Source organism: Hypanus sabinus, chromosome 2 (genome assembly GCF_030144855.1).
Source record: "Hypanus sabinus isolate sHypSab1 chromosome 2, sHypSab1.hap1, whole genome shotgun sequence".
Taxonomy (NCBI): Eukaryota; Metazoa; Chordata; class Chondrichthyes; order Myliobatiformes; family Dasyatidae; genus Hypanus; species Hypanus sabinus.
Window position 1 is genome coordinate 53,510,266 of NC_082707.1, and position 20,391 is coordinate 53,530,656.

General features: G+C 40.4%; 1 protein-coding gene across 1 annotated transcript in view; it reads right to left on the minus strand.

Moving 5' to 3' along the window:
- Positions 1-20,391, minus strand: part of si:ch211-51h4.2 (uncharacterized) — a 422,439-nt gene that overhangs the window by 385,445 nt on the left and 16,603 nt on the right. The window contains exon 2 of the mRNA XM_059946111.1: positions 8,987-9,028. Within this exon, the coding sequence (XP_059802094.1) occupies positions 8,987-9,028 (42 nt within the window). The remainder of the gene's footprint in view (positions 1-8,986; positions 9,029-20,391) is intronic.

Consider the following 20,391-nt stretch of genomic DNA (forward strand, 5'->3'; position numbering starts at 1 on the left):
CCATCTGGCACCAACAGTAAAGTCACTCAGATCACATTTCTTTCCCATTCTGAAGCTTGGCCTGAACAATTACTGAACCACGTCAATAGACAATAGACAATAGGTGCAGAAGTAGACCATTCGGCCCCTTGAGTCTGCAACATGTCCTGCATGCTTTTTGTGCATTAAGTTGCTACCACAAGATTGGCTAATTAGATATTTGCATTAACAAGGTATACAGGAGCACCGAACAAAGTGGCTACTTTGTTCACTTGGCATAATTTACTTATCATTATTTAATTATTTCTGTTTTTATTTTGCTATATTTCTATATTCTATTCTTGGTTGGTGCAACTGTAATGAAACCCAATTTCCCTCAGGATCAATAATATGCTCAGCAGAGATTGGTGCTCGAAGAAGCTGTGCCGGAGGCTCAGAGGTTCGACGGACTCGGAGTCCGCTGTGGTCAGGTCACTTTCGGTGTGTGCTGCGTCTGCGAGGCTGAGTCGGGCGGCGCCATGGAAGTCCATAGCGGGGGTATTCCCTTCTGCCGCCTGCGTGGGATGGCGAGTCTATCGGGACCCTAAGGACTTGTGGAGACTGTGTGGTGGTTTCTTTCGAACTTATAGTCTTTTAAAATCTTTGGACTATTTTTACTGTACCCATGGTCTGTTCTTTTTTAATCAATTATGCTATTGCTTGCACTGTTGTAACTATGTGGTTTTGTGCAGGTCTTGTAGCTTTAGCTTTGGTTTTTGGTCTTGTTTGTCTGGTGGATTTGGAGCTCCCTTCCGGGGAATGCGCTAAGATGGTATAGCGCGATATTAATACGCAGCAGCCTCTCTAGACTCTGGATTGGGGATTGCCAAAAGTTATGTGGATTTTCTGGTGTAGTCCATTTTGTCATGTACTTTTGTGATATCATTCTGGAGGAACATTGTCTCATTTTTTAACTGCATTGCATTTGTGGTTTCTAAATGACAACAAACTGAATCTGAATAAAGTATGTCTGTCTACTGAGTGCATATTTAAATTGAACTTTACAGCTTTTTAAGTCTAAAACAGTCTGGTTATTAACCACTGCCATCATTACCTCTAACTTCCAATTTACTGGTGCAAATTAATTTAATAGATCTGAACCAACCTAGCCACTTGAGTTATCTGTCTCATTCAAGTTATGGCAATTCATTCAACGCAATGTAGAACAACTTCAATATATTGTATACCAGGGCCATCAAAATTATTCTTGTTTTCATTCCTTATATATGCCAAGGTCATTAAAGTTATTTTTCTTTGATTTTTAACATAAATATTGTTTATTTCTCCGATAAGTGATTTTCAAACTTTTTCAGTTGATCCATTTTACCCAAATGGCTTACTAAAACAAACCCAAAAATAATAACTGAATATAAATTTATTCATGGGTTCAATCAAACAATTGAAATAAGCAAGAACTAACAATCATACTATTTTCTTTGAATGTAATGATACAAGCTGTGATGGGCTTTAAAATCAAAGGCTATGCTCTACTGGAACAGCAATTGAGATGATACACAACAACGAATCTTGTGCTGGGTCAAGTGATGAGTAAAGTCAATCTTGCAACATATTTTTCCAACCCTCTTACTTGAAGACTGCATTTCCCACATCATAAATAAATCATTCCTGATTCCTAGTGTCATAATTGTGTTCATTTTCCTCAGAGTGAGTATTGTATTGTCAATTTGTCTCCTGCACATTGTTGGTCATCCTGTTACAAGAAAAATTTTATTAAACTAGAAAGAGTGCAGAAAAGATGTTGCCCGGTTTTGGGAGCCAGAGTTACAATGAGAATTTGCATAGACTAGGACTCAATTTAGTTCGGAATGCAGATGCTTGCTTTATTGTTTACACTATTTGATTTGTGCATTTGTTGTTGGTCTTTTTTTAATTTGGGTTCTTTCAGGTTTCTTGTTTGGCCACATTATTTTATATAAATTTGATAATAAAATGTACTTTGAATTTTACTCACTTGAACATAGGAGATCAAAGCATGACACGATAGAGGTGTATCAAAGCCGAAGCTGAGCCAGTGGCCACTTTATTAGGTATACACTTCTAGTACTGGGTAGGACCTCCATCACCACCACTGCCACCAGAACAGTACAAATTCTTCATGGCATGGATTCAACAAGGTAGTGGAAGCATTCCTTAAAGACTCTGGTCCATGTTGACACAACAGCATCACGCAGTTGCTACAGATTTGTATACTTTGATAATAAATGAATCTTTGAACTTTGATAACAGTTTCCATCTTCATTGCCAAAAGCATCACACTTTACCTTAAATAATCCATTCCCAAACTGTACTTAACTTGTACAATTTTAATTCTGCCCATTGTAAAATGACACCTGATGTAAGCCTGTGCATCATTTTCTTCGGTTACTCCTCCACCTCATATCACCCCTCATACCTTCCCTCCTATTCAAGTAGATGACTTTCTTACCTTAACAAATGCTTCCAGCCTTACAACTGGTGCTGCTGTAAACGTTTACTCTGAATCACATTATGCCTTGGGAGAAGGACACGCCAATGGACAATTCTGGAAGCTATATAGGTTTCTCACCTCTTTGGAACTCTGATCAAGCATGGGGAACAATGAACCTTTATCTAGCCTTTCAATTACTTGCGATTGTTGTTTTCAACTACGTAGCTCACACTAATGGGAAGGATGAAATAACTAGAGGGAACAAACGAGATGCCTCCTTTGCAACAGCAGATCTTTATGGCCACGTAGTGCTCCAGTGTGATCAGGCTGCCAATACTTTTCAAATTCTTTAATGACAGTCTGATGCATTAGAGCCGAACAGACTTTATGGACTAAAGCACATTATGTGCAAGACTATAAAGGATGATGAGTGTAATCAAAAACCTCAACAAGAAAAACAGAGACAACAGTATGATTTGCCGGAGACATAGTCCCATCAGACATTGCTGGTATCTGCCGCTACTGGGCAAACCCCCAGGAGGCTATTTGTAAATTGTTATGTACCCTTAGGATTCATATTTTCTGTGGACAATCACTTTAAAATGTCGGAGGAATGAGACAGGCTTTTGGACACTGTTTGAGCTGTTACAAAGAGAGAGAGGGAGGCGTCCAACGCAGTGAGAGAGAGAGAGAGAGAGAGACAGAAACCACTCGAAAGATGGGTGTTATGGTTTCTCTACAAGTTGTTTACCTTTCCAAGGACACTTGCCTGCTTGCAAAGTTCTTGCAAAGAAAGGAGGTCGGAGCAGGTTGATGGACAGCTGGTGTCCAACATGTGGAGATAAAAACCAGGTCCACTGTTACACAGACAGGCACATGGTTTTGGACACTGGATGAGCTTGTTGTGCCCACAGGAAGGTGGGTATTTGGAGGATCGATTCAGGGAAATCGATCAGCAGCTCTTGCAGTGCAGAAAAGGTGTGACCGGTAGGGAGTTATTTGTGTGTCCAATCCTGGCCTGGGTTGATAGCTCTACCATTGAAGAATGGTCACCTTTGTTTGTGGTCACGGTGACTTTAAAGGAAGAGAAGAGGGGAGAAGGTGGCTTGAAACAGAAGAAACCTAGTGACAAAGAGGTCACTGTTTGGACTCTCACCTCTGTAGCCCGTAAGGGTACGTTTGAGTTCCATTCGAATACGAAGGTGTGACTGTCACGTAGTTAATCCACAGGAGTGGGTTCTCTGGTGGAGGGGAAACCTTTGTGATTACTACTTGTGTGTTACCCTTGTTTGGATGTGGTAGTTCACTGAAGAAAGGCACCCCTGTGGCAAATCACTGTTGGAGTTATTTCGTATGTCATGGAACTGGATAAGTGGCTGTCACGTTGTGTGGTTGGGTAACCTTGTGTGGAAACTACCTGTGTGTGATAATCCTTGCCTGGGTTGGTAGTTTTACCACTTGAAGATGGTACCTCAGTGATAAGCTACTGTTGGTGATAATCCATACGTGGATTCTGTTTGAGTATCCTGTGGCCACCATTTTGGGATGTCTCGTAGCTGAATCCGGGTGTGGTACCACTTGTGTTGAAAGGATATTCATTGAAGATCATTGTCAGTGATACTTCATGTATGGAGTGGAACAACTACAGAGATAAAACCTACTGCTATTGTTATTTTGGAATATTGACATAATTGCCTTCTCACAACATATACCTTTGGATTACAAATCTCTCTCTCTTACCAACAACAGCAACCTCATGCATTGAACTGAGCTTTCTTACATATCATCGTAAGACTGGATTCATTTACCCCTAGACTTGAAGAAGCTTGGTTATCCTATTTCCACACTTACGTTCATATATCATTGCTAACCTGTTTAAGATATCTGCATTTATAGTACTGTATTGCGTAGTTTACTAATAAACACTATTAGTTTATAGCAATACCAGACTCCAATGCGTTCTCCATTTCTGCTGGTTCTTTAACCCGGTCATGGGGTATGTGATGAAATCTCCAAATAAACTTTATGCAGTTACCTAAATGCACAGGCTGTGATTTTGCACTCATTTTATTTATTATCTCTACAAGTAAGAGCTTATTCAACTCAGAGAGATGATGCTGCAACTACTGATAATTTTTATTATGAGAATTTATTCCTAGGTTTGGGATCCCTGAGAGAATCTCAGGTGACAACGGTCCTCACTTTACTGGTAAAGTTATGAATTGATGAAATCCAAATAGAATAAGCATCATTTCACCTGCCTCTACCACCCTCAATCTTACAGGCCGCTGAAAGATAAGGTAGGGCCCTGAACTGCAGGTTAGCTAAATTGTGTGACGAGACTGAGCTGAAGTGGCCAGAGGTGCTTCCACTGTCCCTCATGACAACGGACTGTGCTCCAAACTGCATAACAGGTTTAGCTCCACCTGGGATATTTATAGAACGTCCCATACACCCTTCCCTTTTTAATTAAACAGATGGATATCCATACCATGAGTGGGAATATGTTGCATTATTGTATAGTACTAACATAAGAAAAGTTTCCATCAACAGGTACTTAAAGCCAAGAAGATAGTGCTGGCTGTAGAGTACCCCATTTACTAACCAGAAGACTGGGTACCGATGAGAATCTACTGGTGAAAGAACTGCCTGGAGCTCTGCTGGCAAGGTCCATTCCAAGTGCTGCTAAATGCTTTAAAGGCCCAGGAAAGCCGACACGGATACATGGCTTGCACATTAAGCAGCAGTGCCACCAGTTCAGTGAACACGTGGCCAGAGGAATGTTGAGGAGAAGGACTGATGAACTGAACTCTTGATCTTTGTTATTTACCTTAAGTAATCACAATGCATTACAAGTTTTGGGTAATCTGGACATCCATTTGCGGAAGTATCTCACAATACTAATACTCCTAATACTTTTCTTTTCCTTAGTTATGAATATGTGTCATGTACAAACAGATAGGTTGTTAGGTGTGCTCTAGAGGGCTTAAATGTTTCTTAGGTGGATTGCCAATGTGGCCTATACCCCTGAATTTGGGAGTTTGTTGCTGTTTTTTATTCTGATCACAAATCTAAAATTGTAAAGGGAGCAGGATTCTGCAATGCCCTTCAGAATAACATTTGCCAATAAAACTGTTTTGAGGGATGGGAAGAACCTGCTTACAGTGACTGCATTACCCCCACTGCTCTGATAATAAGGGTGAAGTAATCATCAAGGGACAGGAATAGATATAGATAATAGTACATGCAATGTCCTTACTACTGGTGACACTCCGAATCCCATTAACAGTACTTAACGAGTCTGCTGCCAATAGGTTTATCACTGACTGTCAGAGGTACTCCTTCTAAACTGAGACCTTAGCCCTGAACCAAGGCCATGGAGAGGGTGCTGTTATCTACCCAGCGTAGTACCATAGATGAACCAGCTGCTCACTCTTCTCCTCTCTACATCCTACTTTGTGCAGCTGCAAGAAGACGTAGAGAGAGAGATTATGAATTGAAGTGATATTCTAGTGACTATGGAATCAGTATCAGGTTTAATATCACCAGCATATGTCATGAAATTTGTTAACTTTATGGCAGCAGTAAAATGAAATACATGATAAATGTAAGAGAAAAAAAACTGAATTACAGTCTATATATGTCTATTAAATGGTTAAGTTAAATTAAGTTGTGCAATAAAAAAGTAGTGAGGTAATGTTCATGGGCTCAATGTCCATTTAGAAATCAGATGGCAGAGGGCCAACTAGAGACCAAGCATTTCTGAATTGTCGTGTTCCTGTTCTGGGAACCTGCCAGAAAGGCCTGTGATAGCATTATCATGCATGAACATTGCTGAAGAAACTGGCACCTAACACAGCCTTACCGCGTCATGACAAGAACCAGACTATCAATGACTTTCCTGCTGAAAAGATGGCAATCTGCACTACACAGCCCTCAAAATCGACCAGCACTTGACATTCTGTTGTCCATGAGAGGTGGTACTTGTGCCGTTATTAGTCAGGAATGTTATATGGATGTCCCTGATATCAGCAGCCAACAGTCCGTGATGAAACTGTCATGGAGTTTGAGACTCTGCACTATTGAAATTCAGTAAGATTTAGTTGTCCTCGACAGGACAAGGAAGGAGGAGTGTGGAAGTTGCGGTATTGCAAAGGTTTAAAACAACATCCAGGCAAAGATGACTGAGTTGGTGTGCAGTCAAATCCAGGCATGCGGTAGTGTTACCTGTTGCAGCTGCCCAGGAGAGGCGACGGCAGAGGTGGTGTCCTTGCTGGCATCGGTGCAGGACCTACTCTCCAGTGTTTGCTTGGAAGTCAAGCTGGACTGCGTTCATTTGCAGACTGCTGCGGGCTTGTTCTTTCCAACAACATCCATGGACCCAGGGACTTGGGCTGTATTCATTTTTTTGTGTGACTGTATGTTTGGGGCTATCTTATAAGAGCTATATGTGCCTTATGCTGTGTATGAATGTTAGTATTGTATTTTGCACCTTGGCCCTGGAGGAACACTGTTTTTCATTTAGCTGTATTCATGTATGGTTGAATGACAATTAAACTTGAACTTGAACAAGGGAGACCTTTGAAATAATAATGCCGGAGCCAATCTTGTTTACTGCAGAGTGACTGTGGCAGTGTGCAATCAATCTGTAAGAACATAGCTTTGCTTTACGCAGCAGGGGGTGCTTGCTGTTGTCAGACAAGACAGGAATAACAGAAGAAAGTGAAACACAGCTGACAACGAAGAGACAATTGCTTACTAACTTCAAAATATCATCCGTTATCAACCTGAAGTTTCAATTGACTTTTAACACCTCTGTTGCGAATGGCGATTGATCTCGCAAGTAAAGAATTCAAAGTTAAATACTTTATCAAATGGTCAATATTCACAACTGATAAGACAATTCTGTATAAAAATAGCAGTTTTCTGTCCTGGCTTCGGAACAGTGTGGGTGACAAGGACAATGTTGTTCTTGTGCACAAGTGAAACAAATTATGTTTGAGTCATAAGAGAGCGTGCATTATTATCGGTGATGACACTAACAACTGGATCTCCAAAATCTGTCTCAACACAAAGAGCTTATTCTTCGATTTCATAATCATCTGAACATAGGTTCAGTTCAACACACTTTCTTTTATCACCTCCAGGTGTTTAATGCTAGCCTTCTGCCAGTAACAAGGTTCTTTGACCATGAAGGCCAATTGATATTGAGTGCTCCAGTCTTCAGCGACCCCACCATACAAGGAAAGCATTTGCTGCAGGCAAAATTCAACACCTTATAATAAAGTTTGGCAAGTAGATGCGCTTAACTGTTACTCCAGAAGTGCAAGTCTGATCATTGTTTAGATGAGTACTGTCAGAAGCATTTATCTCATATACAATGAAAGCTCAAAGTACCCATTTATGCCTGGTTCTACCTCTACCTCAAAACTTCAGTGGTAAATCCTTCCTTAGTTTAATTTCATTTATTAGAAGAAATGCTCATGCAGAGAATTTCTTCCCCACACTAACCTCATTAACTTTTTTTTCCAAAGCAATTACTTTAAATAAACCCTGACAGACTACAGGCAGCTATTAAATAATTTACTACATGAATCATCAGGTAAATAAATCTGCCACCTTTTGGTTTTGATGAATAATTAAATCAGTGACTATATGAAATAAATTCTAAATTGGTTTGAATAAATAAATAGCTCCTGGTTAAGAATAAAATTTAAGTACATAATCAATTAGACATTCGTATGCACTGAATAAATTTAACAACTTGATATCATGCCAAAATGAAAACACCATGCAGGGCAGCAAATATACACGTCTAGTTAACTTTTTCATTTTATAATGTTACAAAATTTGCAGCTCACCCACAATACTCTACTCATATTAATGTATAGTTTCTTTACCAGAGGCCATTAGGTTCCACTCAAATTGTTACTTAATTTTACATTTTACTCTTGAAGTTCCTGCCAATTGTTATACTGCCATTTGTGTTTGCCCGCTTCTTCCTTACGGCATTGTCTATTGGCTGTTACAGTTCTTGTCTCTTATGGTATTTAGCACTAAAAATGGCAAACCACTCCATCAGTACTTCAGAAATATCAAACAAAGACAAAGGGGTGTCTAGGGTTTAATGGGGAGTTCTAATGACCTAATATAATTTCACAGAATGAAAGAGTTTAATTGAAACCATTGCCTGGCCATACTTTGTATCCCTTGAATACTTGTTGGATTGCTATCAGCTGCACAAAATAATCCTAGCATCTCTATTACTTTCTATTTATTTTTGAACACAGATCATTATAAATGCTAAGATTGTTCAGTGCCTATCACACAAGTTGATGCAGCTTGCTTACAGGTCTATTGGTTTTAATAACGTTGATAGGAATATTTATACACAACATCACCACCTTGAAGTTAACTTAACAGAAGTGCCCAAGATGTTTTCAAAGTTTTGTTTGAAATTCAAGTCAAATACATAAAACAGTATTAGATGCAGGGTTATATACTTCATTGATACTGTAGCTGAAAATGAAGTAGACTTACCCAATATTCCAGTTCCTAAGATACAGGCAATAGAAATGAAATCTGAAGAAATGGAGTCAAAAAACATTCATTCACTATGTCTTCAAATACAAGCATTTTCCACATAAACAATTTAACAAAAAATAAAAACAAGCAGATACCATAAGCAATATGCAAAGTTAATAAAAGTGCAATGGGCCAATTGCATGCAACTGTTTACTTGTGCCAGAATTAGATTTTCCTTCCCCTCTTAATGGACAGACTTTCTCGTTGATACCTGTATGCCTTGACTTCAGTCAGAATGAAGTCAATTACTACAAAGACAGGAAAGCTGTCTGCTACAGAGATTCTTCAGGATCTAGCTGGAAGATGTGGCCTCTCATCAGTTTATGGTTATAGTCACAGAATTTAAATCACAATGTACATTCAGTGACCACTTTATTAGGTGCAGGAAGTGGTCTGACCTCTCACATTAAAATAGTATTTTAATCCACAGAACTGCTGCTCACTGGATGTTTCAATGTTTTGAAACATTCTCTGTAAACTCAAGAGACTGTTGTGCATGAAATCCCAGAAGATCAGCAGTTTCTGAGATACTCAATCCACCCTGTCTGGCACCAACAATCATTGCATGGTCAAGGTAATTTAGATCACATTTCTTCCCCATTCTGATGTTTGGTCTGAACGACAACTGAACCTCTTGACCATGTCTGCATGCTTTTATGCACTGAGTTGCTGCCACATAATTGGCTGATTAAATATTTGGATTAATGAGGTGTACAGCTATATCGAATAAAGTTGCTACTGAGTGTAAATGCGTTCCATTCAACTACATGCTGATGTAGTCACTATTTCAGATTCACTTCAAGAATAATCAGCTTTCAGTCTTGGAAACTAGTGCAACTTAAGTACATTTTATCTAATATTTCTCCCTGGAGAAAAGCAAGTAAATATTAACTTCATTCAGCATCTTAGCCTTAGTCTGTTTTGCTACCCATGCAGAAAAATTATTCAGCAAGTTCCCAGAGTGTGTTATTTGAGGAAAACACTGGCTACAGAACCTGGAACACTGTGTTACCACAGTGTCCGGAGTTGTTAGGTTTCTACTCATCGTTTCCATTTAATGTCCATAAGATATTACACCTGGGAGCAGTAACTGCAATTTTTCTGAAAGGACTCAATAGAAATTCTCAGCAGGCAAGTGTTGTTCTAAGGCACGCTTCCTGAGAAGAAGCTGCTGCTATTACTCTCATTGTGATGGACACTGAGCAAACTTTCAAGCTTTCAGAAACTTGACATTGAATTGAAATGATTATTCTTATTTTAAACACAAACTCTTAAACCTTCCCAAAACCCAAAAATGATCAACAGACATCTAACATGCTCCATTTCACTAATTTTGTGATCCATATTATACTTTGCATATTCTTGAAAGTCTTATATCCAATTGCTCTAAATAAACTTAAGTACAAGGTATGTTGTATAATTGGAACCTGAATTTATATTAAGTGTCACAGTTAAAGGTTCTTCCAGAGTAATCTCGCCAAAACAATATGTTAATTCTGTTTTTCTTGTAATTTGTAGTTGTATTTAAAGAATAGCTTTATTTGTCAAATACACTAACCCTAACCCTTACGTCTTTGAAATGTGGGAGGAAACCAGAGCACATAGAGGAAATCCACATGATCATAAGGAGAATGTACAAATTCCTTACAGACAGCAGAGGAACTGTAATAGCACGATAGTCACCCCTACAGTATCATGCTGCTCCTCATGTTGGAATGAGAACTCTGAAGCTCCCATTTACATTCCCCTTTACTGTCTCTTTTTCTCAACCCCCTCCTTCTAAAGGCATTACTTAAAACCAGCATCAGGATAGAAAACACCAATTAAGCAAATTGCATTTGACTCAATGGTCTGGAGCACAGTGCAGAATGAAAATCCTACTTTGTATAACAATTAGCAATTCATGTGTATCTTTCAAACAACTAGTCACAATAAAATTCACCTTCACTATTAACCTCTTTCTGACCCAGATTTAAAATGTGTGAAATACTACTCACATTACACTAAAATTGTGACTAACTTGCTGTAGACCACACAGAAGGTGCAAGGTGAAAGGCATACATTCATCAATTGCAGGCTCCTAGGAGGTTATTGAATTTGGGAGGTGAAGAGCAGGGACGACATGCATTTTTGCTACCTTTTGCCTTGTAATAGAGAATAATGAAATGGTCCTGCAGCACTGGACTTCTCCATGTGCAATTTGATAAAGAGGGACCCTACAGAGCTGGTACCAGTCAAGAAGATCTGAAACCATTTCTAATTGATCCCAATCACAAATCATGGGCTAAAGTGAACTATCATGAACACATGCCTGTTTACCAGACTAAAAACGCAAACTCCAGCATGGCTGTTTGCCAATGTAGAAACAAAATGAATGATGGAACTGCGCAGGGCTTATGTAGCACATCAGGTGTTCAAGCTTGATGGCTCACAGACACACAGACCCTGAGGACTGACACTGCAAGAGGCTTACCTCACTCTATCTGCACATTGCACAAGTGGAATAGAAAATAATGGGGGGGGGGGGGGGAGGAAGCAGATAGAAATAATAGAAGAATAATGGAGTCTTCCGATCAGGAAACAATATTTCCAGGACTTGTGACTCGCCTATTGACAACAGCTTGTAATAAAGTTAAAAGTTTACTTGAAGTCAAACTCAGTCTGTTTGTAGATTCTTTCCATCTACAGCCTTTTCAACTTTTTAGGTAGTCATTCATGTCAAGGCAAACTTGCTTTCCCTCTTGTTCTTTCTGAGGTACTAAAGACTGAATTTCCCCAAATTCCATCCTGAAAGCACAGTCGACTGCATTTGGAAACCCTCACTGGGCCCAGAACGTCCTCCACCTGGTCCAAACATGCTCTCTCACCTTGAGTGTCTTGACAAAAAACAATTAGAAATGTGAAGAGAAAAAACACCTGCCACAGAAAACAACTGGGCCCTGGCAAATTTCTGGCTTGGAGAATTTCACTGTGAGATTGCAAAGAGAGGGTTAGAAGCAGATCTTTTTACTTGGAATGCAGGTGTTGCTCATAATACTCATAATGAGAAAGCCTGTAAGAAGAAATACTATAACATAAGGTCTTGATTCATGAGGTCTTGAAACATAGAGATTTAAGCTATGAAGGAATGTAACAACTTGTTTTTCAATGATGAGCGAAACCAATTCAGTTGGCCAAGTCTTCATAAACAACCAAGACTAGTTTAGTGAAAAATATAAGATCCTCCCTCATTAAGAAATAGTTTTAGACTTGGAGCTGACTGGTATGCATAGGTTAGAAATAAGTGTGGCTTTCTTAATTACATAAGTATGAACAATGAACAAACTAATTGGACTTTTGTTCTCAGACAAGAATTGTAAATGGTGCCAGGGACCTCTAAGCTTCTCCAGGCCAGTCATTGTAAGTCAGGGTCTCAACAAGTAGAAGGGCATGAGGCTTGCCACTGTATCAACTGATACTCTATTTTAGACTTGTTGATCTTTTCAATCACTTAATAGTAGGGCATGGGGCATGGGTTTCATGAGTTATTTTACGCATTGTTTTCGACTTGTTATTTAGTGCATCTTTGTTTTGCTCATCGCTTATTATACTCCAGTGAAATATCCTGCAAGCAGCTTGGAAGTATTCCTTATCTCTGAATGATCAGAATCCTTGAAATTTTCATCTTTCCCTTCACCATACTTTGAATAAAATATTTAGACTATTATGTACACTAAAGTGTACAGTTCTGGTCACCGCAATACAGAAAGGATGCAGTGGCAGTAGACAGAGTGCAGAAGATTTTATCAAGATGGTGCCTGGATAGCTCCAGGGTTATTCTCACTGTCTTGTAAAAGGATGAGGTCATATAGAGGTTAAAACATAGAAACGTAGAAAACCTACAGCACAATACAGGCCCTTCTCCCCACAAGGTTGTGCTGAACATGTCCCTACCTTAGAAATTACTAGGCTTACCTATAGCCCTCTTATTTTTCTAAGCTCCATGTACCTATCCAAAAGTCTCTTAAAAGACCCTATCATATCCGTCTCCATCACCTTTGCCAGCAGCCCATTCCATGCACTCACCACTCTCTGAGTAAAATAAATTACCCCTGATATCTCCTCTGTACCTAGTCTCCAGCACCTTAAATCTGTGTCCTCTTGTGGCCTGTGTCCTCCTTTCAGCCCTGGAAAAAAGCCTCTAACTATCCACACCATCAACGTCTCTCAACATCTCATACAGCTCTATCAGGTCACTTCCTTCCTCCGTCACTCCAAGGAGAAGAGGCCGAGTTCACTCAACCTATCCTCATAAGACATGCTCCCCAATCCAGGCAACATCCCTGTAAATCTCCTCTGCACCCTTTCTATGGCTTCCACATCCTTCCTGTAGTGAGGCGACCAAAACTGAGCACAGTACTCCAAATGGGGTCTGACCAGGGTCCTATATAGCTGCAACGTTACCTCTCGGCTCCGAAATTCAATTCCATGATTGAAGGCCAATACACCATATGCCTTCTTAACCACAGAGTCAATCTGCACAGCTGCTTTGAGGGTACCATGGACTCGGACCCCAAGATCCCTCTGGCCTCCACACTGCCAAGAGTCTTACCATTAATACTATATTCTGCCATCATATTTGACCTACCAAAATGAACCACTTCGCACTAATCGGGGTTGAACTCCATCTGCCACTTCTCAGCCCAGTTTTGCATCCTATCAATGCCTGCTGTAACCCCTGACAGCTCCCCACACTATCCACAACATCTCCAACCTTAGTGTCATCAGCAAACTTCCTAACCCATCCCTCCACTTCCTCATCCAGGTCATTTATAAAAATCACGAAGAGTAAGGTCCCAGAACAGATCCCTGAGGCACACCAAAGGCGACTGCCCTCCATGCAGAATATGACCCATCTACAACCACTCTTTGCCTTCTGTGGGCAAACCAGTTTTCGATCCACAAAGCAATGTCCCCTTGGATCCCAAGCCTCCTTACTTTCTCAATAAGTCTTGCATGTGGTACCTTATCAAATGCCTTGCTGAAATCCATATACACTACATCTACTGCTCTACCTTCATCAATGTGTTTAGTCATATCCTCAAAAAATTCAATCAGGCTTGTCAGGCCGTGCTGACAACTTCTAATCATATTAAACCTCTCCATATATTCATAAATCTTGCCTCTCAGGATCTTCTCCATCAACTTACCAACCACTGAGGTAAGACTCACTGGTCTATAGTTTTCTGGTCTATCTCTACTCCCGTTCCTGAATAAAGGCAGTAAACATTCACAACCCTCCAATTCTCTGGAACCTCTCCCATCCCTATTGATGCAAAGATCATCGCCAGAGGCGCAACGATCTCCTCTCTCGCCTCCCACAGTAGCCTGGGGTACATCTCATCCGGGCACGGCAACTTATCCAACTTGATGCTTACCCAAAACTCCAGCACATCCTCTTTCTACATGCTCAGGCTTTTCAATCTGCTGCAAGTTGTCACTATTATCACCAAGAGCCTTTTCCATAGTGAATATTGAAGTAAAGTATTCAATTAAGTTCCTCTGCTATTTCCTCTGGTTCCATACACACTTCCCCACTGTCACACTTGATAGGTCCTATTCTTTCACGTCTTATACTCTTGCTCTTCACATGCTTGTAGAATGCCTTGGGGTTTTCCTTAATTCTGCCCACCAAGGCCTTCCCATAGCCCCTTCTGGCTCTCTTTATTTCCTTCTTAAGCTCCTTCCTGTTAGCCTTATAATCTTCTAGATCTCTAACATTACCTAGCTCTCTGAACCTTTCGTAAACTTTTCTTTCCTTCTTGACCAGATTTATTACAGGCTTTGTACACCATGGTTCCTGCACCGTACCATAACTTCCCTGCCTTATTGGAAAGTACCTATGCAGAACTTCACACAAATATTCCCTGAACATTTGCCACATTTCTTCCATACTTTTCCTTGAGAACATCTGTTTCCAATTTAAGTCTCCAATTTCCTGCCTGATAGCCTCATAATTCCCCTTACTCCAATTAAACGCTTTTCTAACTTGTCTGTTCCTCTCTCTCTCCAATGCTGTCGGAAAGGAGATAGAATTACGATCACTATCTCCAAAATGCTCTCCCACTGGGAGATCTGACACCTGACCAGGTTCATTTCCCAATACCAAATCAAGTACAGTCTCTCTTCTTGTAGGCTTATCTAAATACTGTATCAAGAAACCTTCCTGAACACACCTAACAAACTCCACCCCATCTAAACGCTTGCTCCAGGGAGATGCCAATCTATATTTGGGAAATTGAAATCTCCCATCACGACAACTCTGTTATTATTACACCTTTCCAGGATCTGTTTCCCTATCTGCTCCTCGATATCCCTGTTACTATTGGGCAGCCTATAAAAAACACCCAGGAAAGTTTCAGTTCCTTACACACACAGACACTCCGTAGACAACCTCTCCATGACGTCCACCTTTTCTGCAGCCATGACACTATCTCTGAACAACAGTGCCACGCCCCCACCTCTTTTGCCTCCCTCCCTGTCCTTTCTGAAACATCTAAAACCCGGCACTTGAAGTAACCAGTCCTGTCCCTGAGCCATCCAAGTCAGTAATGGCCACCACATCATATCTCCAAGTACTGATCCATACTCTAAGCTCATCTGCTTTGTTCACAACACTCCTTGTGTTAAAACAGATACATCTCAAACCTTCAGTCTGAGCGCGTCCCTTCTCTATCACCTGCTGTCTCACACGCTGTCTCCTATCTTTCTCTATTTGACAGCCAGTCACCTCTTCCCTACTCTCTTCAGTTTGGCCCCTGAGTATATTTCTATCACATACAAACCTTTGATATCTGTCCACATAAGCAGTCCTCATACAACCTTTATCTTTCTCCACATCACCATCTGCTCTAACACTCTGGTTCCCCTCCCCCTGCAAATCTTGAGATTGCAACCCTGGAGGTCCTGTCCTTCAACTTTGCACCTAACTCCCTAAACTCTCTTTGCAGGACCTCCTCCTTGTTCCTATCCACTTCATTGGTCTCTACATGGACCACGACATCTAGCTGCTCACCCTCCAACAAAATTACGAGGGATATTGATAGGATAGAAACCCTATCTTTTTTTCAGGCAGCTCATTTCATACACTCAGCACTCTGTGTATAAAACCTATCTTTGACACCCCCTTATACTTTTCTCCAATCAGCTTAAAATTACGTCCTCTTGTATTAATCTTTGCCATACTGGGAAAAAGGCACCATCCACTCTATCTATGCCTCTTATCACCTTATACATCTCTGCCTAGTCACCTTTCATCCTCCTTTGCTCCATAGAGAAAAGCCCCAGCTCACTCAACCTTTACTCATTAGAAATGCTCTCTAAACTAGGCAGCATCTTAGTAAATCTCTGAAGCTTCCCTAAACTGTTCACATTCATCCTACAATGAGGAAACCAGAACTGAATACAATACTCAATTAAATGTGGTCTAGCCAGAGTTTTATAGAGCTGCAACATTACATTATGTCTCTTGAACTCAATCGTCCAACTAATGAAGAGCAACCCACCAGACACTTTAACTACCACATCACCTTGTGTGCAAGTTGAGAGATCTATGGGTATTCACCGCACTATCCCTACATTCTTCCACACTGCTAAGAATGCTGCCGTTATCCTTGTACTCTGACTTGAAGTTTGAACTTCCAAAGTGTATCACTTAACACAAATCTGCCACTTCTCAGCCCAGCACAGTGTCCTGTCATTGACCTGTTATGAACTACCACAACCTTCTACACTATCCACAACAGCACAGAACTTTGTGTCTTCTGCAAATGTAATAAGCTAACCTTCCACTTGCTCAACTAAGTCACTTTTAAAAATCTCTATGAGCAGGGGTCTCAAAATAGTCTCCATCTTCTATCACTCTCTGCCTTCTGAGGGCAAGTCAATTTTGAATATAGGAGGCCAAGTTTCCCTTGATCCCATGCTTCCCAACTTGTTGAATGAGGAACCTTATGAATGCCTTCTGAAATTCCATATATATGGCATCTAATGTTGTGTCTTCAATTTGGATTGTCACTTTCTTGAAGAATTCAATCAACCTGATAAGGCATGACCTGTCCCTCACACAGCCATGCCCACTATCCGCAGACTATGCTTCTCCAAATGCTTGTAAACAGTCTCCAAGAATCCACTCAATCCACATCTAACATAAGAGCTTTGACCAGCGGTCAAACCAGACATCGGACATTTTGAGAGGATGGGACTTCACTCAGGTCCTCTGCCAAATTCAAAAGACAGCAGTGGGTCACTAGTGCAAAAGAGCTTTGACCAACGACCAATCGGCAATTGGGATTTGTGAGAAAGCAAGTTACAGGAAAGCAGGGGCAAGTGCAGTGGCCATCATCAGAGTGGACAGAAAGTAAAAACAGGAGTGTAATGTTTGCAAGGATGTATGAAAGCAAAGAGGCTTTGTAAATCCCTGGTGAGGCCTCACTTGGAGTACTGAGAGCAATTTTGGGCCCCTTATCTTAGAAAGGATGTGCTGACATTGGAGAGGGTTCAATGGAAGATCGCAAAAATTATTCCAGGAATGGAAGTCCTGTCATATGAGGAGCCTTTGATGGCTCTGGGCCAGTACTCACTGGAATTCAGAAGAATGAAGGGTCACCTCCTTGAACCCTATTGGAAGTTGAAAAGCCTCAAAATGGATATGGAGAGGATGTTTCCTATGGTCAGGGAGTCTCTGTCCAGAGGAGGCATCCCCTTAGAATAAAGATGAAGAGGAATTTCTTTAGTCAGAGAGTGATAAATGTGTGGAATTCATTGCCACAGGTGGCTGTATAGGCCAAGTCACTTGGTATATTTAAGGCAAAGGTTGATAGATTCTTGATTGGTCAGGGCATGAAGGGATTCAGGGAGATAGCAAGAGATTGGGGCAGAGAGGGAAAATAGATCAGCCATGATGAAATGGCAGAGCAGACCTGATGAGTCAACTGGCCTAATTCTGCTCCTATATCTTATGGATTTGGTTTTCAATTAAAATTCCAGTGCTCATTTTAGAATTTCTCTCAATAGCTCTCCTCTTCTCTACCTATTAAAATGCTCCTTAAAAGATGTCTTTTCCAAGTTTTTGGTCATCTTCTACAACATTTTTTGTGCTTCCATATCAAACTTTAGGTTGATAACATTGCAGGAAGCATTTTGAGCCACATTTTAAATTAAAATTGTAGGTCCTGGAAAGTTCAAAATCAGAGTATGCTAGAAACGCTCAGGAGTCAGAAGTGAAAAAGAAACATTTCACAGTCAAAAGGCCTTTCTGATATGAGACTTTTGTTTCAAAGCAGGTGCTTCAAACTGAGTTAAGCCAGAAGAATAGCCATGGAAAATTTGTGGTGTTGATCTGGGTCCTTACCGTCTCAATACCTTCCTAACCCTGCAGTGATGAGCAGCTCAACCACTGAGAGACTGTCAGTAAATATGGTCCATAAAAAGGGAAACTACAACTTTCATAAAACACAGCAGAGTACTAAGAGTGGGGAAGTTAAGGCTGTAGAATTTTCATTGATACCCTCCAATCATATTGGCATTGTGCAATAACTAGCATGAACCACAAAGTATTTCCTCTGATGGCACTATCAGGAACACATGATCTTTATTACCTGTGCCACCACTTAAAAAAATAGTATATAATGAATGGTGAACTTGTGAGCGATAATTTATCAGAGTACCAGAAAAAGCTTTGAAAGGAAAATAAGTGGCTGTTACTGATCCCAACAATGACAGCTTAATGGTGTAAGATACTTGTCCAAAAGTGAAGAAGGCATGTGAAAGTGTTCTACCTTTGGCTTGGAGAAATTCTCAGATAGAATGGAACTACAAAGCTCTTACAAGGTAATGTTACCTATTACAAAATAGGATTATGTGGTAAGATGATTTAGTCAATGGGTTAAATGACTGAGGCCAAAGCAACTGCATACAGTGCCCTGACAGGAATATTATAAGTATGGTGAAGTAAGTTATCAGCTTATTTGAAAATGATCCAAAAATAGACAATGGCAAGATTCTGTGTACAGTTGTGTATTCTGCATTCTGTTATTGCTATTGCCTTTGTATTACTTCAATGCACTTCTGTTTGGAATGATATGTCTGATAAGCAAAATGAAGTCTTCCACTACATCTGAGGGATGTGACAATAATAAACCAATTTTAATGTATTATTCAACTGGATCGCCCAGCACCACTGGAAAAGTGCCGATGCCACAAGTAAAAAATTTAGTAATGCACTGAACATGCCACAATTGTATTCGGCACACAGTAGGAATCAATGAAAGGGAATTGACATTTTGATTAGTTCAAAGTTATGTTAATATTTTCTTTAACCTGATTTTCCTGGAGGTTAGCAAAATGTGGAAGTCTAAAACAATAACTAAAGTTCAGGAAAAATTATGAGGTCTAGCTCTTCAGTTTATTAAAATAACTAAGACAAAAGCAGAATGTCTTCTAAGAATTTAAAAACCAAGTGAATCAGCTGGGATTAACACAAGGTTCTGGAGCACTTTTAAAACTGTTAAAACAAGGTGTTGGTGAAGGAAATGTAATCAAAGATCAGATTATATGTTATCATCACATCAGAAGTACTCAAAAGTTTCATGCATGTGCTCAAAAGCTTCTTGTGTGTACTTCTACTCACTTTATACTACCAGTAATATGGCAGTGCATCCAATTGAAGAGGCTTCTATGAGGGGTCATTATCATTTTCAAATATATTTTTTTAATGATTGCAAGATCCTGTTGGATATTAAGAACTTAAAGTACTACGAGTCTACCCCATCAGCGAGTGGCTCATCAGTACAGAAACTGAAGGAGCTGGACTTGGTGTATATTGTACTACTGCCTTCACTCGAGAGGCATCGAAGTACGAAGGTGGTGTAAAGTCTAACAGTGAGTGATTGCCTTAGTCGCTTTTCTTGTTTCTTGTGATCACAAGACTCTGTTGGACATTCTTAATGTGGAATGCTGCAGGTCCAATTCACCGATTTACTAGCAGACAGCAGAGGAGCCTCGGTCACAGTCCAAAGCCACGGAGTCACCTGCTTACAGCTACCCAGGAGAGAGGCATCAGAGTTGGGGCACTTCATGGGAGGTGGTGTGGCACAGTGTCCATGCTGCCCCCAATGTTCACTCAGCAGAAGGTAAACCACATTGTGTTTGACTGTAAACTTCTGCAACATTCATGGACTCAAGGTTCCAGATCTATATACAGGTTGACCTTCTATAATCCGGCAACATTGGGACCTGAGGAGTGCCGGATTAGTGAAAATGCCAAATTACAGAAGGATCACATTAAGCAACAGCTAACCGCCTCATCATACCTTTAAAAT